Below are 27,052 nucleotides of genomic sequence, written 5' to 3'. Positions count from 1 at the left end.
GGGCACAAGCGGTGTCCTCAGTGTCCCCAGGACTCAGTGCTGGGGCCACTTCTGTCCAATGTCTTTATTGATGATCTCAACGAGGGGGTCGAGCGCTCCCTTAGCAAGTTTGCAGATGACACTAAACTGGGCAGGAGTGTGGATCTGCTGGAGGGTAGGGAGGATCTGCAGAGGGATCTGGACAGGCTGGATCCATGGGCCAAGGCTCTGCAGAGGGATCTGGACAGGCTGGATCCAGGGGCCAAGGCTCTGCGGAGGGATCTGGACAGGCTGGATCCAGGGGCCAAGGCTCTGCAGAGGGATCTGGACAGGCTGGATCCAGGGGCCAGGGCTCTGCACAGGCTGGATCCATGGGCCAAGGCTCTGCAGAGGGATCTGGACAGGCTGGATCCAGGGGCCAAGGCTCTGCAGAGGGATCTGGACAGGCTGGATCCAGGGGCCAGGGCTCTGCAGAGGGATCTGGACAGGTTGGATCCATGAGCCGAGACCAAAGTCTGATCCATGATGGGCTCCGCGATACCCGCCGTTCCCAGCCGGATCTACACCGGGATCAGCCGCTCGCTGCAGGCCATTCCCCGCAGGGCGTTCTCTCCTTTCCCAGAGGAAGGAGGAATGCTCAGCTCAGGAGGCGCTCCTCGCCCCACGGAGACGCTTCGCCCCCGGTTCGCGTCCGCCCCGCAGCGACCGCCAATGGCCCAGAGCTGCGCTGCGGCGGCCCCGATGCATCCTGGGACATGTGGTCCAGCGGCTGTTGCAGATGCTAAGGGCGGTTGCCGAGAGGACGCCGTTTCCCAGGGCGCAGTGCGACGAGCGGCGCAGTGCATCCTGGGGTTTGTAGTCCAGCCCCACACACACGCGCGGAGTAGAGTGGCCCAGCGGCGCTGCAGGACTACATTTTCCGGCGTGCCCCGCGACAGGGCGGGTCGAGGTGCGCGCCAAGATGGCGGTGGGGAAGGAGGTGTTGGAGCTGGACCTGTACGGCCTGCTGGGCATCAGCGAGAGGGCGACGGAGAAGGAGGTCAGGGCTGCGGGAGCCTCGCCGGGCTCGAGGAGCTCGAGCGGGGCCCCTTTCTTCGCTCAGGGTCGGGGCTGCGTCGCTGCTGCCTCGTGTCCAGCTGAGCGATTGCTGCCCCCCAGGGGCTCGGAACCCGCCTGTGAGAAGGGCCTGCGGGGGGGGGGGGGGGGGGGGGGGCGCGGCTACAGCGTCTGAACGCGAGGCAGCGGTGGCCAAAAAGGCCAAAAAGGCCAAGGGCGTCTTGGCTTGGATGAGCCACGGGGAGGCCGGCAGGAGCAGGGACGCGATCGTCCCGCTGGGCTCAGCACTGGTGAGGTTGCCCCTCGAATCCTGAGTTCAGTTTTGGGCCCTTCACTCCAAGAAGGACATTGAGGGGCTGGAGCGTGTTCAGAGAAGGGAACGGAGTTGAGGAAGGGGCTGGAGAACAGGGATTGTGGGAGGCGGCTGAGGGCCCTGGAGCTGTTCAGCCTGGAGAAGAGAAGGCTGAGAGGAGACCTTAGAGCGGCTTCCAGGACTGAAAAGGGCTCCAGGAAAGCTGGGGAGTGGCTCTTAATCAGGGAGGGCAGGGGTGGGATGAGAGGGAACAGTTTTGAGCTGACAGAGGTGAGACTGAGATGAGATCTGAGGAAGAAATGTTTTGCTGTTCAGGTGGGGAGGCCCTGGCCCAGGTTGCCCAGAGGTAGGTAGTGGCTGCCCCATCCCTGGAGGGGTTCCAGGCCAGGTTGGATGGGGCTTGGAGCCCCTGATCCAGTAGGAGGTGTCCCTGCCTATGGCAGGGGGTGGGTCTAGATGGGCTCTGAGATCTCTTCTAAGCCAAACCATTCCACGATTCTATGATTAAAGTAAATAACCCTCACTGTTTAGAAAAGCCTCACCTGAACTTGCCACATAGAACGGTTGTTGTAACGGTTGTGACTGATGCACGGGGAGGAGACTTCCCTCTTCCCAACTGGAGTCTTGTGCAGGATCATCCCGCAAGGCTGTAGCTGCACATTTGCCTTACAGGAGCTTTGGCCACGGGGTGGTGCCAGGCCACCACTTATTCCTCTCGTTTCCGCAGGAACCGCTTGGCAGTTAACAGAGCAGTTTTTCTTCCTCTCATTCGTGAATGTGGATGTGTCCCTGACAAAGGCAGCTCAGCTTGTTAAAAGTGACTTTGCTGGGGAAGCTGTCAGGCTGTTTTGAAGTGTTGAAGGGAGTAAACAGTCCTTGGTCAAAAATGCTTCACCTCCCCAAGCTCCACAGAGAACGGTGTTTTGTCTGTCCCAAAGTTGCAGCTGCAAGGGACACAGTATTCTCCTGGCTGGAAACTGCTTCTGCGATCCAGCCCTGGCTTTGATCATCGTGAGGTTTCCCTGCTGTGACATGACGCACCCAGAAGGAAAACTTCTGACTTTGAAAACCTTAGATTTGCTCAAAATGTGGCTGCTCAGCATCCTGTGCTCAAATGCTTTATCTTTGTGGTACGATGTGATTGGAAAGGATAGGTCACTGTGTGGAGTTGGAAAACTGAGCTCCTCGGAGGTCTCTTGCTTCACCTTTCAGTATGAGGGGAAACGAGGCTATCGACACTCCAAATTGGTCTCTATTTTCTGCCAGGCCTGCGGGACATCTCGTCATGAAATGAATTAATGGTCCCACCATAGCTTTCTGTTTACAATAAGGCAATGAGGTTTAAGTTAAGCAAAAACGACAGCAAAATAAACCCTGAACGAACAGTAGTCTTTTGTTTCAGCAATGTTTTTTTTTTTCCCCAGAAGTTGATTTTTTCAACACAGACTGAAAGGCACCTACCAGTAAAGCTCAGTTCTGGCTCTTGCAGGTGAAGACAGCGTTCCGGCAGAAGGCTCTGACTTGCCACCCAGATAAGAACCCAGACAATCCCAGAGCAGGTACGATGGAGCTGTGTGGGCACAGGCAACTCTCTAGGTTTGTTTTCACTCCTAGAAGTGGCTCAGCTTAACTCCAGGTCTGTCTTTGCGTGAATTAAGGGATGGCTGGATGTCATGGGAAGTGTGTGTATGTAGGACTTGAGAGTTGTTTTCATCACTGTTAGCTGTGTCTTAAGCTTGAATGTGTATGTTTTGGGTTTAGAAGCATCAGTGTTAGGTCAGTGCTGACATTATAGTTGCACCTCTCCAAATCCTCCCACAGAGTTCTTGAATCCCAGACCTTTGGCCATGCTGTCTCCGGTGTTTCCTGCCTGCTCACTCTCTTAATTCATACCTCTCACAGCTGAAACACCAAGCTTATAAATTATATTATCTATGGGCAATGCCTTTTCTTGTCCATTAAAAACAAGTCCCTGGCTGTAGAACTGAGTTAGCAAGGTCTGGCTTCTGCAGCTTCTTTGTTTCGAGTTCCGTGGCTACAGAGAGCGGTGAGCAGCAGCATAATTAAAAGGACACTGCACATCAGGACACCTCAACACAAGCATCATCCTGTGTTTTGCCTTTTCCATTTTGAAAGGGTGCGATTTTATAGACTGAACGTTACAACTGTAGTACAGAGAGAAGTCTTCTACCAGGAAAACCAAGATTTTGGCAGCAGTGAGAGGAAAGCTGAGGGCTTTGATACCTGCAGAGGATTGAGAAGTGATTTGAAGTGTGTGTGTGTATCCAACTTTTGTGTGTAACCTCCCAGGGTGAGGGTCAGCAATATTGGTGTAAAATGCAAAGTTTCAACCTTGGGCTGAAAAGCTGCTCATAGGAAAGGGAGGATTTGTTTGTGACCACGTGTTTCTGGCTGAGCGATGCATTTCTGTTCTGTTGAATTCATGTTCTCAAGGTTTCTGTTGAAATGAAATGGTGCCGGGTTTTGTTTCTTGAGTTACACTGAATTCATGTAATAAATATCCCTTTACGTGAGGAGATCCTGGATATGGGTTGGCGTGCAAATGCTTTGGAAAGATGATTCTTCTTTCTGATGTCCTGCAGGTCTCTTCCATAAGGGATTATCTTTTCTGGTTCGTCTCCAGGCCGCTGCCATGGTTTTCGGCATCTTACCCTTTTCTCTTCTAATTCCCAGCGGAAATCTTCCACCAGCTGTCTCAGGCCTTGGCCGTGCTGACAGATGGAGCAGCAAGGGTAAGGATCCGCACCCCTCGGAGGTGGGACACAAGCTCTGCCACGTAAATACGCATGAATAATATCTAAATGCCATCACTAAGGCTCAAAGCCTTTCTTTCTGTGGGGCAAAGGGACTTGTAAGCAGAAAAGCTGAATCACAGCCACTATCTCTGTCCTGGAGGAGCATCTACAGGAGCATCTTTTTTGCTGCAGGACCTTTGCAGGCTGCCAGATGTGGCCTGGCCTCTGTTCTTGCTGGGAGGAAGTGGCTGAGCGCCTGCTGCTCAAGGCCTGAAAGTGATCTGGACGTGGGAGGGAAAGAATGACAACAAAATAAGAATGAGCTAGTAATTCTATCTGTGTAAACTCAGGAGAGAAGGCAGATTAAAGTTTCAGCTGTTAATGTTTCAAAACATGAAATAACTCTCCTCTTTCAAGTACTGGCAGTTTGTAATCTCCCCTCCAAGGTGGAATTTAAGCTTTTAGCATCTAAGAACTTGTTGGCTTCTACATTTAAAAAGGAAGAAGTGTTTGGCAAACCCTTCCTTTGCAGGAAGGTAAAATATCAGCTTTTCTAGTGTATCAACAAAAGTAATGTTTTCTCGTGACACTGTTCTACATGTAATACGTGGGGATTTGTGCTGGCTTTACCCCCTACAGGAGGGTTCTCTGTCAGGTGAACAGATTGGAGGTGTTCAAGGCCAGGTTGGATGGGGCTGGGAGCTCCTCATCCAGTGGGAGTGGTGTGACTGGATGGGCTTTGAGGTCCCTTCCAACCCAAACCATTCCCCGATTCTAGGATTATCAACTAGGTTGAACAGGTGCCCATGACATTGCCGGTTTACCCCAGTTAAGTCTCTAGTGCTAAAGGAATGTTGCTATGTTATTACTGCTGAAGAGTTTTGGTGTTGTTTGATCTCATATGTTCACATGAGTCAAACATCTGTCCTGTGAATAAATCTTTCATATAAAATAGACCTTTTTCATTGTAAAACTTCTATTTAACCAAACCTGATCTGTTACCAGTGCCCCCTAAGCTACTTTTGGCACGTTCAGGAAAAAAAGCATTCTTCCTTCCTCTTAAGGTGGCACAGGCATGCTCTGCGGTACACTTTGCACTGTGTATTTGTGGACCTCCTGACCCTTTCAGGCTCCATCCTCGGGCCTCTCTTCATGTTTTCTGGATATTTGTGTTAACTTGAACACTTGTAAGAGCAATGCTAGCAAGAAGCAGAAAATGCTGCTGACAGTGCTGTAATATCTGATCTCGCCTTATTCACCACTTACAGTTTCATCTCTTCTGCTTTATGTTGTTTCACACTGTTGTGTTGGCTCTTTGGCAGGCGGCGTATGACAAAGTGCGAAAGGCGAAGAAGCAGGCAGCAGAAAGGACACAGAAACTCGATGAGAGGCGAAAGAAAGTCAAGCTTGGTAATAAAATGAGAACTTCATTTTCTGTTTGCTTAAAGTCTCCTGCGCCTGGGTGGTTGTGTTTCTCCTGCTGCTAGAATTCAAAGCGCTGATTTATCCACTGGGCACGTGTGATGGCTGCAGTTTGTTTAGGCCCAGTACGTATAGCAGCCATCTGAAACCGCCTCCCATGGTTATAGATAAATCGTAGACGGTTTGGGTTGGAAGGGACCTTAAAAATCATCCCATTCCAACCCCCTGCTATCTCGTGTTGGGGTGATCCTGCTCTGGAAAGGAGTTTGGAGTTTGGTGACTGTTCAGGCTGCTGATGTGTTGGTTTGCCTGGGCAGAGGAGAGGCAGCAGAGCTGCCAGGACTCTGCTCTGAAGCTGGTGCAGGTGTAGCTGAGCTTGTGACCTTTCCATCCGCAGCAAAAATTCACCTTGGACTGATTCAGTTTTGTTTCATTCTCTGCAGATCTTGAAGCCAGAGAGCGAGAAGCCCAGGCCCATGAGAGCGAAGAGGAGGAGATTGGGATAACAAGATCATTGGAACAAGAAGTAATGATCAATTATTAGATTTCTCTGCTTCTTTTGGAAAGAAATCTTTACAATTATGATGAAAACCATGAGATAGGATGCAGGAAATCTGTAGGACAGTCCTTCTGCCCCTTAGATTAATGGGCTCTGAAGGAGAGGCGCACAGGAGGGGTTTCGTAGCAGTCTGGCAAATGTGTCGATGCCGGGATTTGATTTGTCTGGCCTTTCCCATTGCAGAGCAGATAATAACAGCAGCCAGTTGTTTTTGTGCTGGCTGATGGGAACTGTGTCACTAGGAGCATGAGGGGTGCAGTTCTACAAGCGCTGGAGCTGTCAGAGGGGAACCAGCAGGAGGGTTGTCCCAGAAGATGGCATAGGACAAGAGCTCTCCTTGGCAGTCTGTATTAGCTGGCGTGCACCAGCTGTGGAACTGTGCCCTCAGGTGTCCCTGCTCCTACCTCTGCCGTAGATAATTCGCCTGCGTGAAGAAGGCTCCCGCCAGCTTGAGGAGCAGCAGAGGCTCATCCGAGAACAGATCCGGCTTGAGAGAGAGCAGCACATCCACGGTGAGAGCAAATGAGGACTGACACAGTCAGACAGGAAAAGCCTGGTGGCCCCAAAAAGCTTCTACATCTGGACCTTTGGTGGTGTTTTTCTTAACTCAGTAGATCAATGTTTTTCCTGTAACCTCTGCCGGAATGAAAGGTTAGGAAGCAAGAGACAATAAATCTTCTCATGAACTGAAAACCTGAAGAGCGCTCGGTCCTTCGGGCCTCCCAGCCTTTCATAATTTCATGTATCAGGAACTGGGGAGGATGCATTTAGTTGTAGGGCCAGATTAAGTTCTTGGGCTATGCTGTCCTTTTTTTTGTCTACCCTTAATTCTTCCACAATTGTTACCACCAGCCTAGCCCTCTTGCAAGGAAGAATGTCCCAAACTTTAACAAGTCTCCTGCCTGTATTTTCACTTCGCTCTTTCTAGCCTTGATCGCAGCGAGTCTGGGCATCAGAGGAGGGAACAGTGCTGACATCCAGTGCTCATCCTGCGCTTCAGTTCCCGATGGTAGCGCTGGATGAGACTTTTGGGGTTGACATGGTCTTGTGGAAATCCAGATGTGTTTGCTGTTGCCATGTGTGTGATCTCAGGGTGAATTTGGTGCTAAACGCTCTTTAGCTGTGGAGTTTTTACCCACATCCTTTCCACCTTTTTCCTTTTCCTTCTTTAGGCAAGCAAGAAAGAAATGGAGCAGAAGGCAAAGTAACTCCCAAACTCAAAGTAAGAATTCCGTATAAAGTTGGGGTTTAGTGACTACTGGTAGAACATTGTGCAGCTTTGGAAAACAGGAGGGACGCTTGGCTCTGGTGAACTGGCCTGTCCCTTTGTGTCTATCAGACACGTAACCTGCACACAAACAGCTCCTGTCACTGCCTTCAGAAAACTCCCTCGCCCTCGTCTCTGCTGTCTGGTTTGGATTTTTGAGCCTGCGATTGAGTTGCCTCTGCTTGAGGCACAGGCAAACATCTGCTTATTACTGTGATAGAGCCATTTTTTAATGTGCTTTCAAGTAATATCTTTTTTTATCTTGGTGAGCATTGTTTTTCCCTGTTCTGATCCTCCAGTGGTTCCTTCCCTTTGCACAGTCTGATGTTGTAATCCCTGTCTTGGCAATTTGGGAGTGAAGAGCAAACTCTGTTCTGTGCAGGTGGCGGGACCCTCGTTGGGTGTGGCAGGGTGCAAATGGACAAAATTAACTTGTCGTGTTTATTTCCTAGCTAAAATGGAAATGCGGGAAAGAAGATGAGACGAGAGGGGGCTACTCCGAAGATGTTCTGCTGCGGATCCTGCGGAAGGTCCTGCCTGTCTCTCTTTCCTCTACTTGATGTTCCCCTGCTCTTGGTGGTGTAAGGGAGGATAGTGAATTCTGGGGAGCTACGTATAAACCGGAGTGGCTCTTTTCTTTTGCTCTGTTGTCCAGCTTTCTCACTTGTGCCATTTTCAGAGATCCGTTAGCTATGAGCTGTTCCCCAGCTTGCACCTCTGCCTCGTTCTCAGCAGGAGCTCCAGCTCAAACAGAGAAACTGCAGGCTCTTCCCACAGAATGGTTTGTGTGCTGTATAAAACAGCCGGCTCTGTGGTTCTCCTGCATTTTTAAAGCCCATTAGCTGCTGTGGGAGTTCAGAGACTGGAACAGAGAAGCCTCTGATCTGATTAATCCCAGCATGTGGTCTTTATTTCCCTTCATGGGAGCAGCTTATAGATCTGACTCTGAGCTGCACAGCCCTCTTGCACTGGGGCTTGCTGAAAGGAAACTGTTGCTCCGTGCCTCCCCAGAATTCTTTCCTGGAGGGACAGAAATCATGACAGGTTGGGATCAGTGGAAGCATCACATGCAGCAGAAAGTGTGACCGCTCAAGCCTTACATCTGTGCAAACACGTTTTCTCTGCGCTGGTTCCATAGAGGAACCAGCTTTCTCCTCTGGGTCTGTAATTAACATTTCTTTCTGCCTTTGTCCTTCCAGTATGGCGATGTGCTCAATTTGGTGATCTCGAGTAGGAGGACTGGGAGTGCCGTCGTGGAATTCGCTACGGCTAAGGCCGCTGTAAGTCTGATAGAGACCCCAGATTTGAGGAGTTGGCAAGGAGGGGGTGCGGGAGGAAAGGGTGAGCAGCCTGGCAGCCTCGAGGTGCTGCCCTGTCATTAAGGCTGTGGAGAAGGGTAATGAGAGTCTTGATGCACGAAGGGAGTGGCAAAGCTGGAGGCGCAAACCCACAGCAGACGAGGCACATAAACGAGCAGGCTGTGCAGGTGAAAAGCTGAGGAAAGAGACACTGCTTTAAAGAGCAGGTGCTGAGCTGTTTAATCAGCTCTCACTGGAGGAGAATTACCCATTGTGGAGATGGGCTTAATGATCTTAATGAGCTTTGGAGGTTATAGCAGGCATTTGCAGTTTAAAAGAAATCAAAATGTCTTGACTTCCTGTGAGTTCTAATAATTTGTGTGCTGTGGGAACCGAAATCACTGGTTACTTTTAATGTTAGTGGTTCCATCAGCTTGAACTCACACTGTGCAAGAGTCTCTCTTCCATGTCACCCAACCTTTCACTCCTGTAGCCAATAATCAAAACCCTCAGAACTGTCTGACCTGGATATCAAAAGCACTGGCAGGGATGTTCTGGGTGTTCTGCCCCTGTTTGATGCAGACCAAGACCTTTGGGGATGCTTCTGGTGGGGCACCACTGAAATCCTCATTATTTGTGCCCTGCTTGGCCGTGATGACAGGCTGAGGTGGGAAATGTTTATAGAACCGTAGCATCACAGAATGGTTTGGGTTGGAAGGGACCTCCAAGCCCATCCAGTCCCACCCCCTGCCATGGGCAGGGACACCTCCCACTGGATCAGGGGCTCCAAGCCCCATCCGACCTGGCCTGGAACCCCTCCAGGGATGGGGCAGCCACCACTGCTCTGGGCAACCTGGGCTGGGGCCTCCCCACCTGAACAGCAAAACAGTTCAAAATTGTTTCCCCTCATTCTGTCACTCCAGGCCTTTGTAAGAAGCTCCCCTCGAGCTGTCCCGGAGCCCTTTTCAGTCCTGGAAGCTGCTCTAAGGTCTCCCCGTAGCCTTCTCTTCTCCAGGCTGAACAACCCCAACTCTCTCAGCCTGGCCTCGTACGGGAGGTGCTCCAGCCCTTAGATCATCTCTGTGGCCTCTTCTGGACCCGTTCCAACAGCTCCATCTCATTTTTACACTTGGGATTCCAGAATGATTGCTGGTGACCTGTGAGGGTGTGGGGTCTGACGTTCAGCTGGTGATGGATGAATATTTGTGTTGGCAGGAGATGGCTGTGAAGAATGAAGTTGGCCTGACAAATAATCCCCTGAAGATTTCCTGGCTGGAGGGCCAGCCCCAGAACCATCCCAGCACCGTCCTTCCTAACAGCGCCGCTCAGCCCAGGACCTCACAGGTAAGGAGGCACAGACTGCTGTTATTTCAATCTGTTTCTGTGGCAACTTGAATTTACCAGTGTGCTTTACATGTCTGGTAAGACGTGTGTCGATTCCCACAGAGCTGAAAAGCAGCCTAGCTTTCCATGAACCTTTTTGTGCTAAAGCAGAGGTGTTCTTAAAGGACCTTTTGCCTGAGCAGCAGCACAGTGACAACACAAACTTTGGATGGTGAGATCTTTGCACAGTCTCACTCGCTCTTAACCAAGGATGTTCCTTGCTCAGCCCAAGTCCTCCAATGCCATCCTTTCAAAAGTCTTTCTGATGTACTTTGACTGTGGGGATCCTGTGGGGTTGCAGTGGGACTCTAGAAGGTTTCTTTAGAGAGACTGAGTTACTTGTTGTGTTCACAGGAGGGTGAAAGTTCAGTGCTAAAATGAAACCTGTCTTCTTAGGGCCTACAGGAGGGTAGGGAGAGCAGTATTGAATTAAATGTCCTTGGAGAGATCTTGTCTCTCTTGATTCCTCTCTACCAGTGTGGTTACTTTGAGCGCAAGGCAAATGGCATGCTGACCCGCATCAGGAATAGTGTGGCCAGGGGGAGCAGGGAAGGGATAATTCCCCTGGACTCAGCACTGGTGAGGCCGCACCTTGAGTGCTGGGTTCAGCTTTGGGCCCCTCACTCCAAGAAGGACATTAAGGGGCTGGAGCACATCCAGAGAAGGGGAACAGAGCTGTGGAAGGGTTTAGAGCACAAGCCTTATGAGGATCATCTGAGGGAGCTGGGTCTGTTTAGCCTGGAGAAAAGGAAACTGAGGGGGAGACCTCATTGCTCTCTGCAGCTCCTGGAAAGGAGGTTGTGGTGAGGTGGGTGCTGGGCTCTTCTTCCAAGAAACAGGTGACAGGACAAGGAGAAATGGCCTGTAGTTGCACCAGTTTGGATATTAGGAAGCATTTATTCACAGAAAGGGTTCTCAAGCACTGGCAGAGGCTGCCCATGGCAGTGATTGAGTCCCTGTCCCTGGAGGGGTTTAAAAGACGAGTAGACGTTGTCCTTCAGGACATGGTTTGGCGGTAGACTTAGCAAGACTGGATCAGTGGTTGGACTCGATCTTAAAGGTCTTTTCCATACAAAATCATTCTGTGATTCAGTGTTTGTTAACTTCTATCTTCTCCCTCTTTATTTCACGAGATGATCCCTCTGAAGCTGTCGCTCTTGTCTAACCCGTGTATTCCACTCACAAAACACATGAAAGTCAGTAACATCGGTGGTTAAAGCACCAAAACCAACCTCAGCTGCAGCAAACCCTTGGCTCTGTCACCCCTTGCTTCTGCTGGTGCTCTGGAGCGCAAGGTGTATCTGCTTCTTCTGAGTGTGTTACCTTACACTTTGCTCTACAGCACAGAATTCATCTTGTGCTCCACGTGCCTTCTGATCTCGTTAGTAATTCCTCTGCTGTGAAGGGACCTGAGATCCTTGGCTGCTTAGCTGAGTTCCAGTTCAAGCTCCATCTTACACTTATTCCCCAGGGAAGAAGGAGAGGAGAATAGAGATCAAAAGGATCTAATTGCTGAGAGGACTCCTGCCTCCTGCTTACAGGCGCCCTTGGTCTGAGTCTGCGTCTCCATCCCACTGTGTGCATGTGTGTTCCTGGATGTTTCGGCACCTTGGGAGGCTGTTCCATATATTCACTCTCCTGACTTAAGTGCTCTACTTACAGTAGATGCATTTATATGTCAGTTCCTTTGATTACACTGCAGCCTTTTTGTCCAGTCTAATATGTCCAAGCTGCTCCGATTCCGTGCTCTTCCTAGTTCTTCCTGCACACCCTCCCCAAATCCTGTTGCTGCTTCCGCTAGGATGCTTCCAAAACCTGTACTGTGGTAACAGCTTCTTTCGGCTGTGCTGCTTCCAGTTGGCTCTTATAGACTCACTGAGGGCAGAAAAGCCCTCTCAGCTCATCCAGTCTAACCGTCAGCCCAGCCTCACTGTGTCTGCTAAACCATGTCCTGAAGTGCCACAGCCAAATGGTTTTTGAACCCCTCCAGGGATGGGGACTCCACCACTGCCCCGGGCAGCCTCTGCCAGGGCTTCTCTGCTCTTTCAGTAAAGATGTTTTTCCTAATATCCAATCTAAACCTTCCCTAGTGCAACTTGAGGCCATTTCCTCTCATCTTATTGCTTCTTACTTGGTTGAACAGACCAGCACCCACCTCGCTACAACCTCCTTTCTGGCAGCTGTAGAGTGCTATATTATTTGTCCTCAGCTCTAGACTATGCAAAATGAGCTCTTTCAGGTATCTTTTGCCACCGCCTAAACCTGCTTCCCGCCTCACCCTTCAATGCCCAGTCTGGCTTCCCAGCCATCAGGGTCCACATTCTTGCTTTCAAGCAGCTCTAATGTCATTCTGATTTAAGCTGCCCTCACTTCCCATTTGCTGCTCCCTTCGAGTCTCTCCTATTTTTGTCCAAATCCGCCCCCATGTTCACTGCTACTCTGTGCAAATGGAGCTCCTTCCCTGCTCTGCCTCAAAAAGCAGCTGAAGCCCTGCAGTGTTCTCATGGCAACGCGCTCACTACTCATCCCCTTTGGAGTGGTGTCTGCTCCCTGCCTGGGGTGCTCAGCCAGGAGCTGGGCACCAAAGCCTTCAAAGAAAGGACAGCCACTAACTTGACCAGGGGCCTTTGAAAGCAGTTCCTGGGTGAAATCAAGGCTCATTATGGAAAAGTTGTGCTGCAAGGAGGCAGTAAATTGCAAAAAACTTGCCCCCATGGTCCTGATTGGCTCATTTTCTTCTCCAGCAATGGTTGCACGTTGTCCAGCAGTTCCCAGTGAGCTGCTGGAGCCCAACAGGTACCTTATGCGTGAATTACAGAAGCTGTGGACTGGCCAGTGTTACGCTGGGTATTAGATATTAGGCTCTTTGATTGCTGCGGCTCTGGGTGGTTCAGAGCACACAACAGCTGTGCAGTGCTGGGAAGAGCGTATTTTACCATTCTTGACAGCATGAAACACTCACTCTGGGAAGATCTTCATTGCACCTCGAGTGGTGGCATCTCCCCCAGCGCTCCTCAGTCACCTGGGGCCATTCATTCAGCCAAACTAAAGCGCTGAGAGAAGCTGCCTGTCTGGCACTCCTGCATCTATTTTAAGCTCCTTTGAGGTTTCACAGAGTCTGTTTCCTATTATCTGACTTTACAGCCTGGCGTGAATCTAGGAGGTTTGAGCCGTCTGTGCCTTCTCAAGCGTCTCTGTGCTCTTTGCTGTAGCTGACATCCACAGCTTATAATTAACTAGGTGCATGGAGAGTTTATTGTTTCATTTTTTTAAGAGCCCTAGTATCTAATCTGGCTACGAAAGAGCTAAGAATGGGTGATACCATGGTTTCTGCGGTGCCCTGTTAGCAGTTTGCCCCAATACTGCCCGTTCTCAGCCTGGCGGAGCGCTTCTCCGTGTTTAGCTCACACATGGAGAACCGATCCTTTTAACCCTGGCTCCTGACTTGAGCTGTACGCGCTCTCCTCAGGCTGAGATCCAGCAGCTCCCTCCTACTTCCAGCCTGGAAAAGCAGACCCAGGCTGCTTCCCACCCTCAGAAAACCCAGCGTGCCAGAGAGGATGGATCTAGGTTGCTGCAGACCTCTGCTCTTCGTGCCTAGCATCTTTCTGGCTTCCTACCAATGAAATGAGGCAACCAGACGCTTCCAGTCACAGAGACATTTATTCTTCTATATCTGTACAGGTGATAGATCAGCGCATGCTTCGTGCAGCAGCATCCACAGAAATTCCTTCTCCTCACAGTAGGATAAATAAACTGGTGGTGCTGCATTACAAACCTACGTGGATGCTTACCTGTTTCCAGGCTGAGAGTGCCAACTGCGCTTGAGTTAGGGGAGAAAAAACCCACAAGGACATAAAAAGGAGGAACGGCTCTGATTTTTCACATTCAGACAGGGTGGGAGAAGAAACAAACAACAGTTTCTGGCCCTTGACCGTTGCCGTAGCTATGGCTTTGAGGTGTGATGCTGCTGGCTCCTTGCAAGCTGCCTGCTTCTCCACGCAGTGAGTGCCATGTCCCTCTCTGTCCATGTTCTGCTGCCCCAAAATAACAAGTCTTTAGCCAAATGATGCCATTCTTCTGTGAGGAGGAGGTGCACAGTCAAGAGTGGGAAATTCCCAGTGTGGAGAACTGGAACTTGCCCGCGAGGTTCCAGCAGACAGTGCTATCATCTGAGCACAGAGCTCTGCTCAGAAGAACTCCTTGGCAAGGACAAGGACAGTCTGGGTAGGGCGAGAACAGCAAAACAGGCCACACACAACGGGAATGCTGCGGTATCCCACTGGGAACAGAGGAACTGGCAGCAGCAGTGAGTGAAGGCGGTGTGTTAAATGAGAAATACCTTCAAATGGCGTAATCTCTGGGGTTCTGTTTCCTGAGGGTCTGCAGAACATCCTCGAGAAGCGATAGCCCCAAATCCACTTTGAAGGACAGGAAGGGATCGGAGAGGTCAGAGAGAGCAGTGCCGTTCTGGGAGCCCAGCTCTGAGGTCCCACAGTCTGTAGCCTGGTCCTTGTGGAACTGGGTTTGGGTGGCTTTGTGGTATTGATGAGCGGCACCAGAAAAGGAGATGTCGGAGTGGGAATCTGTGCGATCAATGATGTTGGGGCAGCTGGAACTGTCCAGGTAAAGCCGGGGAGGCTTGGGGGGTGCCTGTGCCTTGGCCAGGTTCTGCTCGCTCTGACAGGACAGGTAATCGGACTTGTCCTTCAGTTCCCTCAGGCATTCTCTCTTCTGGCACTGTCCATCACTGTCCAGAGTGTGGCTGTTCTGGTTCAAGATGATGACTTGGTTGCCCAGCTTTTTGTGTCTCCTGAGTGAGAAACGTCTGAAGAACGTTGTGGACTTGAGGGACCCTCTCCGCCAAGTATCCATGCTGATGGAAGGCAGCGAGAAGAAGGAAACTGCTGACTCTTCACAGTCGGGCGTTGGGCTTAAGTTGCGGGATGAGCAGCGAGCCACGCAACAGGAACAACCTCTTCCTTCCCCGTTCCCGTAGCTGGAAGGAAAACAGAGAGGCTGGTATTGCAGGAAATGCAAACTTCACGTTAACGTCCCCGTGTTATGGCCTGGCTTAGATGTTAAGGAGTCTCTGTCTCTCGTGGAGAAGGAACGGCGGTGTCTGAGCTTATTAAATATGTGCTGCAGAAACAAACTGGTGAAGAACAGCGAAGGCGCACAGTCACCATGAGAACAGACTTAATCCAGCATCTAGAACAGAAGGGCACTGCGGTGCCATGGTAACCAGGCACCTTCGTGGTGAGGGCCACGGTATAAAAATCTCAGTGGGCGGCTGGGAAGGGAGACGGTGACTCAGTCGCATTGAGGGAAAGCAAGGAGATGCAGTCAAATGGAATTTAAAAAGCAACAAAACACAGATGTAAAAGGTGAACGTTAGGAAAATTGGATGCAAAATAGACTTACGCTGTGTCGGAGCGGCACCCGGGTCCAGTGGGTGGCGAGGAGAACCTGTGGAAGCACTCGGAGAACGGTGAGCACCACGTTCGCTGGGATGCTGGGATGTCAGAAGCAGCAAATCCAGGGACAATTCAGCCAGGTGGGACCAGGAATGCTAAAAATCCCCAATGCCTCCTTCTCTTCATGAGCCTCCTGTCACCACTTCCCAGGCTGCAGTTCTTGTGCGTGTGCGTTTGTTGTGAGCCAAGCCCTTGCTGAGTCAGCCACGTCAGGAACTGGGTTTGACACTACTGGTAATTGCCAGGATTGCAGGAAGTAGGTGTGGAGAGCAGCAAAGCATCGGCCCACACTCAGCCTGTGGAGACAGCGAGCTCCTTTGGAGGCATCCGGATTGCCTGAGGACCGGCACCGCCAATATCCACTCGTGGCCCGCCTTGGCTCTGACCGTTTGTTCTCTTGGTGCTCGTCCTTCTGCCACTTCTGGTGGCTTCTTCCATCAGCCCGGCTCCCAAACGAGGCTGGGAATCATCTCTTGTCTGTTTTAAATGTAAATCCAGAGCGTGAGGTAGTGATTCCGGTTTGTACAGGTGATTCATCTGCATGAGGCTCAGGTAGGCTGCTCCATTTGGCCGAGCGAATGGCAGCGAGTGTGTGGTTGGTGGACAGGAGCTTTGAAAAGCTTTGTTCTGCCACTGATAAAATCTGGTGCCTTCTCAGGCACCGTCAAAATCCATGCTGTGCAGCACTGAAAGGTTGTTTCATCCATCCAGATGCCAATTATGGCATATTAGTCTCTTAATTCCCCTGTTCAGGTTTGTCATCTTGTGGGCTTCTGTCTTGCCCTCACTGCAGCTGGAGGAACCGCTTCCCTGGCCCGTGAGAAGCAGGAGAACTGGAGCTGTGTGAACATCATGAGGTTCAACAAGGCCAAGTGCAAGGTCCTACACCTGGGTCAGGGCAATTTGCAGTTTCAATACAGGCTGGGGGACCTCACTGAGAGCAGCCCTGAGGAGAAGGACTTTGGGTGCTGGAGGAGTTCTCCTCTCTCAACGTGAGCCAGCAATGTTCTCTCCCAGCCCAGAAACCACCCGTGTCCTGGGCTGCATCCGGAGCAGTGGGACCAGCAGGGAGGGAGGGGATCCTGCCCCTCTGCTCTGCTCTGTGAGACCCACCTGGAGCCCGTGTCCAGCTCTGGAGTCCTCAGCACAGGGACAACACGGAGATGTTGGAGTGAGGGCACAGGAGGCCACGGAGATGATCCGAGAGCTGGAGCGGCTCTTTTACGAGAATGGGCTAGAAGAGTTGGGGTTGTTCATTCTGGAGAAGAGAAGGCTGTGGGGAGACCTTAGAGCAGCTTCCAGGACTGGAACGGGCTCTGGGAAAGCTGGGGAGGGACTTTTTACAAGGGCCTGTAGTCACAGGATGAGGGGAATGGCTTTAAATGAGAAGGGCGAAGATTTAGATTAGACATTAGGAAGAAATTCTTGACACTGAGGGTGGGGAGGCCCTGGCCCAGGTTGCCCAGAGCAGTGTTGGCTGCCCCATCCCTGGAGGGGTTCCAGGCCAGGTTGGATGGGGCTTGGAGCCCCCTGATCCAGTGGGAGGTGTCCCTGCCCATGGCACGGGGTGGGACTGGATGGGCTTTGAGGTCCCTTCCAACACAAACCATTCCAGGATTCTATGATAACAAATCAACTCATGCCCCATTTTCACGCAGAGTCTTAGCTGTTCTCTTGCCTCCTCCTCCCTTCTGCTTCCAGAGATCCTTAAATCACCACTGACTCCGGTTCCTAGAAAACTGAGCATGAGATATTCCCATTCACCTTCCCTCAGGATGTTTTGATTTCTACCTGAGCTGTCACACAAATGGGGTGGATGTTTCCAAGCACTGCAGAGCTTTGAATACGTCTGAAATAGCAAGGCCACCTACTGACGTTCGAAGGCTTGGAAAGCAGAGCCAGAGCCTCCGCTTTCCCCCGCGACAGCAGCTGTCAGCGCTGCCTACGTCTCTTAGGTAGAGTCTGCAGCCACCGCTTGACGTGACAGTTGCCATCATAGGCCTCCAAGAGCTTTTGAGAGCTGAAATGCTCTTGTGTCAGGTTTGGAAATGCACCTGGGGGGCAGTTCCTGTGGCCGCTTCCATGACTAAACCACAGAAAGCCTTGATTGGGTTTTTTTATGGCATTTGTAAGGAATGAGGTGTAGGCCAGACTTTGTGTTGTGCTTGCAGAGTGAGCTTGTCCTCCGCAATAACCAGCCGCAGCGGGGTGAGCCGCACTTCTCATCCCCCCTCCTGTGAGCAGGGAATAGCAGCAGCAGGAGGGTAATTCCAGCTCCCCGTCTGTCCTGCTCTCTCGTTATTAACGCCGTTACGAGGAGAAACGTTTCTGCAGGCCAGGCACCTTTTGCACCTTTCCTCCTTTCTCCAGGGTCGTGCTGCTCTGAGCCACTTCCCTGACTGGAACGGGCCTGCGGTGAGGGTGGTTCATGGAGGGTTTGCACTGCCCGTGACGGGTTGTTTTGTTTTTCTCCTCCCAGGCATCGGTGGTATCGGAACGGGATTACGAGAGCCTGGTGATGATGCGGCTGCGCCAAGCGGCAGAGAGGCAGCAGCTGATCGAGCAGCTCAAGCGGGAAGAGGAGGAAGAGTCTCGCACCTAGCATGAGCGAGTATGGATTCTCCCCACCCCATCGCTCTGCATTTCCAGAGCTGTTTCTTAAATTAAGTCAATAAACTGCTCTTTTAGAACTGTGGTAGGAATACAAACTCATGGTGAGCCCAGCTCTTATCCCTTTCCAGAGCGGGGGTGAAAATAAAGGCTGCATCAGCTTCCAAGCGAGGGTATCGGCCTCAGCCTGTGTCCTCGGAGCAGTTACTGGGGACAGGGGCTGAGAGGTGCTATCGGAACACCAAGCCTGGGAGCTGCTGTTCATTCCTGACAGCGTGTTCGGGAGCTGGGGACCCAGAAGGCTTTAAAAGAACCCACAGACAGCCGTCGGTTTCTTCAGAGAAATGTTTTATTGGTGTTACCCCCACGGCAGGATTGATGCGCAGTCCCAGACGTCCCTGCATTGCAGCCGCTGCTGTTCAGATGACAGAGCCCGTACCGGAATGCTGACGAGACCTTTCTGTGCCGCTCCAAGGAGCGACGCATTGTGTGGAATGGCTCGCTCGGGGCTGACAGCCTAATGGTGCTGCTGACCACAACCCTGTCTGGGAGAGAAACTGGCCTTGCTGCCGAGTGAGGGATTCTCAGGGAGATCTGGGTGGGTTTAGCAGCTCTCGCTTCCATTTCAGGGATGGGATAGTGTGCGATCCATGCGTGGCTTCCCTTCCCTGACCCCATGGTCTGGGAGAAGGCATGCCTGGAGCTGCCGCAGCTCAGCGCCTGTCTCCCCAGGGCAGCCCCAAGGAACAGGCAGACAGGTTTCGTTTGACCTTCCTCATGTGTGCTAAACAGGAGATGATTCAAATGTAAAGAGACGGCGTTCGCCAGGCTGCCGCTCGGAGGAACATGGGGGTAGAACTGTGATTTCTTCTGGACTGGGCATATTCCTCCCTCTGGGCTTGTGAAACAGCAGGGGTGGGAGTTGACATTGGGTCAGTTTTCCCCCTACACCACTCCTCCCCCTATGCCCAAGGGCCTGGAGTCTGGGACAGAAAGGGCTTAAAGGGAAGAATTTGCTGTCAGTCCTGTGTGGTTTGATTCCCACCAGGATCTTGTCCAGGAGGAGCTCCAAAAATTTCCTCATTGTTCCTTGTGGAGGCACCACACCAGCGTCTGGCCCACGCCAGTCATGCTGACCACCCGGTATCCACAACTCTCCAGCTTGTTCAGGACAACCCGCGGAGCGTCGTTCACATAGTACTCCCAGCTGCAAGCAGGGAAGAGGAGAAATTAAATGAGATGGAGAAGGAAGAGACAAAAATTCCCTTGTGGAAGTGACTCTGCCTCATTCCTAAACCCATGTAGGACGCGGCAGTGACCACATCTGGCTGTGCGAGGTGATGGCTCGGTTAACCAGGCGGGGAAAAGCCAAACCCACAGCTCCCAAACCAAGGAGCCTGTCCAAAACAGAATGGTCATGTTCAGCTGAAACGTGGCTTGGGGCCTGGTTGTTAAAGCCATGTGCTGAGACAAGGCTGACACTGCGGCAGAGAGCGTTCCCAGCAAGGAATTCATGGAGAATCTCTGCAAAGCAGGGGAGAATCATGGAATAGAATAGGGATCGTTTGGGTTGGAAGGGACCTCCAAGCCCATCCAGACCCATCCCCTGCCATGGGCAGGGACACCTCCCACTGGATCAGGGGCTCCAAGCCCCATCCAACCTGGCCTTGAACCCCTCCAGGGATGGGGCAGCCACCCCTGCTCTGGGCAGCCTGGGCCAGGGCCTCCCCACCTTCATTGTGAAGAATTTCTTCCTAATATCTATAGAATCTATTATTCCAGTGTTTCTAAGGAATGAACACCCAATGGTTTTCCTGTGTCAGAGCTGGTCTCTCAGCTGGGTGGTTCTAAGAGCCTGGGGACTGGAAATCGTGCTGCCTTCAGCCAGGCGTTAAAGCCTCGGAAGGTCCAGGAGTCGTCGCTCCTCAGCAGCGCAGCCAGGTGAGGTGGAGCCCAGGCTCCTCTACCCCGGCAGCTCAGAGTTGCACCTCGTGGATCTCGGACCTGGTGCTTGGGATCTTTGTCCAGCTCTGATTCCTCTGCAGTTTCTGCTGGCTTTGCACTTGGACCTCCCTTCCCTCCCCCTGCTCCCCGATGCCTTGAGGGCTGTGGGGCTGCTCCCAGCACAAAGGAAAAGGCTCCGAGGGGAGAGTGGCACCAGGCAGGCACGAACTGGGCTGAAGTTGCCGTGGGACTTTGCCTGCTGGGTTCGGCACCTTTTCTGTTCCTCCGTCCCCTTCCTTGGGGTGCAGCGTTTACTGGGGCACACGGGATGAGCCACATGGCAGTTCAGCTCCTCGGTGACTCACTGGGCCAGATAAGCTGGTAATGACGGGCTCTGAGATCCCTGGTGATCTCGTTCGGGCACCTTAGCAAAGCCTGCCCTGATTTTCATACTAATCACAATAAAAAAGGACCCAAAAGCGTTTCCAAAGCTGCTCTTGCTCGGATTGCGAACTATTAATGGAGAGGTGAGCGCTTTTAAAGCATGGAATAACACCAAGGCTTTTTTCCACTTTCCCAAGCCCAACTCCGCTTTGCTGTAATTGGGGCTGTGGTGAGGAGATAATGTGCGTTACTAGAAATGTCTCTGAACCTCACGCTTTCTCCAGAACGCTTGGCCCGTGCCCTTCAGATCCACACGTTGGAGTGGGTAAATGTTATTCCCATTATGCAGAGGAAGATGCCGAGGCAGGGATGGTTGGTAGGAACCTAAAACTGAGCGGCTGAGCTCGGAGCAGAAGGAAAACCGAGTGCCCAGGGCTTCATACACAGCTCGCATCGAGTGAAACAAAAGTACACGGGTCAGGTTCGCTGCTGTCTGCGTGTAAAACTGGTCTGGATGGGGATAGAGAGGCTGGAGACAGTGGCAAAGCCGTCCCTCCCAGCAAAATGCCAGCGGGGAACAGGAATGGCATCCAAGACTGGGGAGGACTCTGCCCTCTCACATCCTTAGATCCCCGGCTGCCCTGCCTCCCAGGACCAGAGCCCGGGTGGGCGTGCATTGGGGATAAGCTGGGGATGGAGCGGAGAACGCCCTGGTGACCCCTGCCTGGCTCTGCCTTCAGGATGGGCTTCGGCTCTGCCCTGGGGAGCAGCTCCATCGCAGAATTCCAGGTGCTCAGCTCCACAAATCTGAGAGCAGGACATTGGGTTTCATTTCAGACCGAGCAGTGCTGATAGCGTTTATGATTAGAGGAGATGCCGGGGGCCCTGCAGCCATCCGCCTCCACCTGGTGGACCCGCAGAACCCTGTTATCCACAGCAGCCAAGGGTCAGGGGGTTGATTTTTGGTACCAGGAACACAGAGGCTGGGGCAGAGCCCGGCTCGCCCCTCGCCAGAGCCCCGGTGCCCGCGGGGCAGCAGCAGAGCCTGCGCTGGCGGCTGGTGGAACGTGATGATGGGGCTTTTGCAGGAGCCGCGGCAGAGCTGCCCAACAGGATCTGTGCTCTCCAATTAGAGGCAATTAAAGTACTTCACCTGGATATTACAGTGCACCAGCAGGTCCGTACTGCTTAGACCTTTCCTTTCGGGCTCTTTCTCAAGTCCTGTTGAAGGTTTTGGGGACCACAGTGGTCTGAAAGGGTGAGATTTGCAGCTGAGCGAGCTGCCAGCGAAGCGGGCGATGGAAAACCCACTCGGCCATCGGGCGAATTCAGGAGCTCTCGTGCCAGGTCAGGGGTTTGGCTCAGCGTGCTGGCGTGCAGCTCTGCCTCTCGGGGTGGCGGCAGCCACATTCCAGCCCGGTTATTTTCTCCTCTCCCTGTTGCTCAAGCGCAAACAGGGAAGACATGCAGCAGGGAGAGAGTGGAGCTACCCTGGGCACAGGCGGGGCAAGAGGGAGCCCAAAATGCTCCTGAGCGCAGTGAGGGAAGGAAGGTGGTGAATCCCTGATGGAGTGATCCCCGAGACAGCTCAGATTCCTTCTCCCCAACAAGTAAAACGCGGCACTTGTGTTCCTTTATAACACTGTGCCTCCTCCCTGGCTGCGGGGCAGACACCGCGGAGGCGTTTAATCTCACTTTGCCTTTCTTCTCACCCAAATCCTGGGGATCATAGAATCCTGGAATGGTTTGGGTTGGAAGGGACCTCCAAGCCCATCCAGTCCCACCCCTGCCATGGGCAGGGACACCTCCCGCTGGATCAGGGGCTCCGAGCCCCATCCAACCTGGCCTGGAACCCCTCCAGGGATGGGGCAGCCACCACTGCTCTGGGCACCCTGGGCCAGGGCCTCCCCACCTGAACAGGGAAACAGTTCTGCCTAAGATCTCATCTCAATCTCCCCTCTGGCAGCTCAAAACTGTTCCACTCATCCCATCCCTGCCTTCCCTGATCCAGAGCCCCTCCACAGCTTTCCTGGAGCCCCTTTCAGCCCTGGAAGCTGCTCTAAGGTCTTCCCACAGCCTTCCCTTCTCCAGGCTGAACAGCCCCAACTCTCCCAGCCTGGCCTCGGACAGGAGCTGCTCAGCCCTCGGATCATCATCAAATATCTGGCAGGGTTTCCCTGGGTGAGCATTGTCATGCACGGGCAAGGACACGTGTGCCTTTTCAACATCAAACTCATCCTGGGATTAACCGTACACCTGGAGGTGCCATGGGGAACATGAGAAGTGAAAATGTTCCATGTTTTCTTGGGAAAATAAGGAGAGGGGAGAGCCTGAAACATCACACGGAAGGACTTACAAGTGGTTCCCCAGCATGTTCCTCTTTGTGGCCCCCAGGAAGCTCATCAGGCTGGGATCCGAATGCTCATCTCCCACCATGGTGGGGCCGACCTCCTGCAGGGAAAGGCAGCAGAGCTATCAGCAACGTGTGCCAGCACGGCCACCCCCTCCCCGCTCCCCAGCACCCACTGGGAAGAGCTTTACTGGGAAAGGAGTTGTTCTGAGAGGACCTTGGTGGCTTTGCTCCTGGAGGGCCACCTGCTGGCTGAGCCCTCCGGGATCCACCACTGGGAAGTCTCCAGGAGAGCAACGAGGTGCTGCTCACAGCCTCTCCCGGCAAAACCAGCACATCTGTGTGGTTTGCCATGGAATGAGCATCCCCAGGCCACCCAGGGACCGTTCGATGTCCTCGTAGAACAGAGCTTCGGGAATGGGTCCACTAACTGGAAAGGGGGAGAAGATGGTAGAATCATGGAATGGATTGGAAGGGACCTCACAGTCCATCCAGTCCCATCTTCTGCCATGGGCAGCACCTCCCACTGGATCGGGGCTCCAAGCCCCATCCAACCTGGCCTGGAACCCCTCCAGGGATGGGGCAGCCCCCACTGCTCTGGGCACCCTGGGCCAGGGCCTCCCCACCTGAACGGCAAAACATTTCTCCATGAGAGCTCATCTCAATCTCCTCTCTTTCAGCTCAAAACCGTTTCCCCCCATCCTGGGGACATGATTTAGTGGTGGACAGGGACGGTTGGGGCTGATTATCTCCAAGATCTTTTCCAAGCTAATGATTCCATGATTCCTCTCTGTCCCCTCTCGGAGGGGATAAGCCCCCTCTGCTCCCCTGCAGCCCCCCCTGTCCATGAGCCCCATGGGGACGTGGAAGGCGGTCACTCCTCCCTGCCCGAAGCCAAAGCACCAAAGTCCATCCCCGCCACGAGGTCAGGACGGGCTGTTTGCAGCCACGGCTCGATGCCAGCTGTCAGGTTGGAAATGTTTGCTTTGCCTGTCTGAGAGAGCAGAGTTCCCAAAGTTCCGGAGGGGGAAGGAGCTGAGGGGAGATAATGCAGCCCTCCCCACCGCCCACTGCCCCGAATGTGCTGCAGACCCCGGCCGGGAGGCTCCTGCATCCCAGCCCATCACCAGCGAGGCAGGGGGCTGCCGGAGGGCTGGGAAGGGGCTTTCTGCAAAGGCTTGGAGTGATGGGACAAGGGGGAACGGCTCAAAATTGGAAGGGGGGAGATTTACACCAGGCATAAGGAGGAAATTCCTCATGGTGAGGGTGGGGAGGCCCTGTCCCAGGCTGCCCCATCCCTGGAGGGGTTCCAGGCCGGGTTGGATGGGGCTTGGAGCTCCTGATCCAGTGGGAGGTGTCCCTGCCCATGGCAGAGGGTTGGAATTAGATGATCTTTAAGGTCCCTTCCAACTCAAACCATTCTATGACACCAAACACCACTGTCAGCAGCCCCCCATGTCCTCATTCTCAATTCCCTGCTCCTTTGGTCCATGATGTGTGTGGAACGGGACACCAACAGCAGCAGGTCCTTCTCCCAGCCTCCTTCCCGCTTCCTGAGCTGCTTTTTTCACTGTCACCCCCTTCCTGGCATAAACCCACATCTCCCTACTTTGCCTTCCACACGCGTGGTTCCCCTTGGTGCTGGAGAAGGAGGAGAAGCCGGGCAGATCCGTGTCTGTCTGTGCCCACAGCCCTGGCGGAGCCGCTCTGGGGGCTGCAATCGTTAGGAAGCAGCGCTTCCTTTCTGTCTTTATAGGAGAATAACGGGCAGTGCCCACAGCCCCAGGCTCGGACGGAGATCCCGGGCGCTGCACAACAGCCCGGGTGCCCGCAGCGCCCTTCCCTTCGCCTCCGCTGCGGGTGTCACCCTGGAGCAGCTCTTTGGGAGAGAGGGGAAAACAGGAGTGAAGACACCCAGAGATGAGTTTCTTTGACACCCATGGGATCCCACAACAAACTCCCCTGGTTTTGTTCCTCGCTGTTTAGGAGGGGAGGGTTTTAATCACAGAATCCTTTGGTTGGAAAAGATCTTTGAGATCATCGAGTCCAACCGTCGCTGCCCACGACTGAACCAGATCCCTGAGCACCTCGTCTGCCCGGCTGTTAAACCCCTCCGGGGATGGGGTTGCCACCACCTCAGGAGTTAGGAGATGGGGTATAGGCACGCAGGGGCCCTCCTGCCCCCATGGGACGGGATGGAGAGGGCGGTTGTCCCAGCGTGGGGATGGCAGACACATCGCACCAGGCTCCAGCAGCTGAGGAGCAGCGTGGCCACGCCAGGGGTCCCCCAAATCCACAGGGTATCCCCCCCAAGCCCCGGACAACTCACTCCAGCAGCTGGGATATGGCTTGTCCATCCACAAATCCACAGGGATCCTCCCCAGAGCCTCAGACACCGCATTCCAGCAGCTGGGACACAGCTTGTCTGTGCTCGGAATCCCCTAAATCCACAGGGTTCCCCCCCCAGAGCCTCAGACACCCCATTCCAGCAGCTGGGACACAGCTTGCCCGTGCCCGGGATCCCCCAAATCCACAGGGCATCCCCCCCCCAGAGCCCCCCCCGGGCTCACCATGCGGATCTGGGTGCTGATGAGCAGGTACGGCATCGCCCTTCGATCCCGCCGCTCCCGAGGCTCCACCCGCCCCGTCCCGGCGGGGGGAAAGGGGAGGGGATGGAGAGGGGGGAGAGGAAGAAGAGGGCAGGGAGAGGAAGGACCAGGAGACGATGGTGAGAGAGGAAAGGGAGCAAGAGAAGAGGGAGAGGGAGGTGATGGACAAGGAGGTGATGGAGAGGGAGGAGAGGGACCAGGAGATGATTTAGAGGGACATGAAGGTCCAGGAGATGGTGGACAGGGAGATAGAGAGCAGGAGAGGAAGAACCGGGAGATGATAGAAAGGGAGGAGAGGGAGCAAGAAATGATGGAGAGGGGGGTGATAGTGAAAGAGGTGATGGAGAGGGAGGACAGGGAGCAAGAGGTGATAGAGAGGGAAACGAGGGACCAGGAGATGATGGAGAGAGAGGAAGCAGGAGGTGAGGTAGAAGGAGGAAAGGGAGCAGAAGATGAGGGAGAGGGAGGAGTGGGATCAGGAGGTGATGGAGAGGGAGGAGAGGGACAAGGAGGTGAGGGAGAAGGAGATGAAGGACCACGAGTTAATGGACAAGGAGATCACAAACAGGGAGATGAAGGACCAGGAGACAGTGAAGAGGGAAATGATGGACAGGGAGAGGAAGGGCTGTAATCGGTTCCTAATTTTGCTAATGATCTTCAGAAACGAATGACTGTGAGGAAGCAGAGGGCTGCTCCTGAGAGCCAAGAGCCTGGCCAGGCTGCGTCACCCGGGGCTATTTCCCTGTGCTGCCCCCGTTACTGATTAACCCCAACGGGGAGAAAGTGAACATTTTCCTTTGAGATCATTGAGTCCAACTGTCCCTGTCCACTATTGAGCCATCCCTGAGCACCTCATCTGCCCAACTTGTGAACCCCTACAGGCAAGGGGACTCACCGCCTCTGCCAGGGCCCGAGAACCCTTTCCATGAAGAAATGTTTCCTAATATCCAATCTGAACCTGCCCTGGTGCAACTTGAGGCCATTCCCTCTCATCCCATCACCTGTCACGTGGGAGCAGAGCTCAGCACCCACCTCACCACAACCTCCTTTCAGGCAGTTGCAGACAGCAATGAGGTCTCCCTCAGCCTCCTCTTCTCCAGGTTAAACAACCCCAGATTCCTCAGCCGCCTCTCATAACCCCTGTCCTCAGCCCCTTCACCCCTTTGGACCTCAGCAGGGTGAGCGTGGCTGGTAACAACCATCCCACCCACAAACAATGCAGACAGGAACCCCAAACCCTTCGCTCCACGCATGAATTAAAGGGAGCAGCAGGCAGGGTCCTCTGCGTGGCGCCTGCCCGGCACTCGCTGGTCGCTTTGGCTCTTTCCTGGGAGGCGGGAGGGAAATGAGAGAGGAAAATGAGATCAGAGCCTGCACACAACGTTTTGGAATTGAATTTCCTAATGCGATAAGGAAATCTGGGAGCCAGCCTGGCAGTGGCAGCTATAAAACACAGTGTGAGATATCTCTGTGGTGCCATCCATCATTGGAAAGCGTGTGCTGCCCCTCTGGCTCCAAGCAGTCGGAGAGGAACAGGGGAGCTGCAGCTCAGACTCCCTGCCAGGAACTCAGAGAAATGAAAGCCAGAGGTTGTTTGGCTCCACCAGGAATCACCACCCTGATCCCCACCTCGCAAGAAGCAAGG

The 27,052-nt window shown here is 53.3% G+C and overlaps 2 protein-coding genes across 3 annotated transcripts; one reads left to right on the top strand and one right to left on the bottom strand.

Moving 5' to 3' along the window:
• The first annotated feature begins 435 nt into the window (after nt 1–435).
• Nucleotides 436–18,204, top strand: DNAJC17 (DnaJ heat shock protein family (Hsp40) member C17). Of its 2 annotated transcripts, none has more exons than XM_054066849.1 (11): nt 436–1,018; nt 2,838–2,907; nt 4,043–4,101; nt 5,427–5,514; nt 5,970–6,052; nt 6,501–6,597; nt 7,258–7,307; nt 7,805–7,882; nt 8,552–8,632; nt 9,866–9,994; nt 14,747–17,972. In XM_054066849.1, exons 1-11 carry the CDS (start codon nt 941–943, stop codon nt 14,852–14,854), a joined length of 921 nt encoding a protein of 306 aa, XP_053922824.1. In that variant the 5' UTR covers nt 436–940; the 3' UTR covers nt 14,855–17,972. The 2 variants fall into 2 exon arrangements, with proteins under 2 accessions (XP_053922824.1, XP_053922823.1); XM_054066848.1 differs by lacking the exon at nt 14,747–17,972 and adding an exon at nt 17,990–18,204 and having other exon boundaries at nt 444–1,018.
• A 148-nt stretch (nt 18,205–18,352) lies between these two features.
• On the bottom strand, nt 18,353–25,771 carry GCHFR (GTP cyclohydrolase I feedback regulator). The gene is made up of 3 exons (XM_009558566.2): nt 25,369–25,771; nt 22,805–22,899; nt 18,353–19,327 (listed from the first exon to the last, which is right to left on the bottom strand). Exons 1-3 carry the CDS (start codon nt 25,402–25,404, stop codon nt 19,201–19,203), a joined length of 258 nt encoding a protein of 85 aa, XP_009556861.1. The 5' UTR covers nt 25,405–25,771; the 3' UTR covers nt 18,353–19,200.
• Between the last annotated feature and the right edge of the window lie 1,281 nt (nt 25,772–27,052).

Source organism: Cuculus canorus, chromosome 5 (assembly GCF_017976375.1).
Source record: "Cuculus canorus isolate bCucCan1 chromosome 5, bCucCan1.pri, whole genome shotgun sequence".
Taxonomy (NCBI): Eukaryota; Metazoa; Chordata; class Aves; order Cuculiformes; family Cuculidae; genus Cuculus; species Cuculus canorus.
This window is presented reverse-complemented; position numbering and strand designations above follow the sequence as displayed.

Bases quoted from the DNA above. Each gene is read 5' to 3' on its own strand.
- DNAJC17 (XM_054066848.1), top strand. From the start codon at position 941: ATGGCGGTGGGGAAGGAGGTGTTGGAGCTGGACCTGTACGGCCTGCTG. The intron at 2,908-4,042 runs GTACGATGGAGC...TCTAATTCCCAG, and splicing joins CCCAGACAATCCCAGAGCAG to CGGAAATCTTCCACCAGCTG. The intron at 7,883-8,551 runs GTCCTGCCTGTC...TTGTCCTTCCAG, and splicing joins TGCTGCGGATCCTGCGGAAG to TATGGCGATGTGCTCAATTT.
- GCHFR (XM_009558566.2), bottom strand. From the start codon at position 25,404: ATGCCGTACCTGCTCATCAGCACCCAGATCCGCATG. The intron at 22,900-25,368 runs GTGAGCCCGGGG...CTTTCCCTGCAG, and splicing joins TCAGCACCCAGATCCGCATG to GAGGTCGGCCCCACCATGGT. The intron at 19,328-22,804 runs GTAAGTCCTTCC...CCCTGCTTGCAG, and splicing joins AACATGCTGGGGAACCACTT to CTGGGAGTACTATGTGAACG.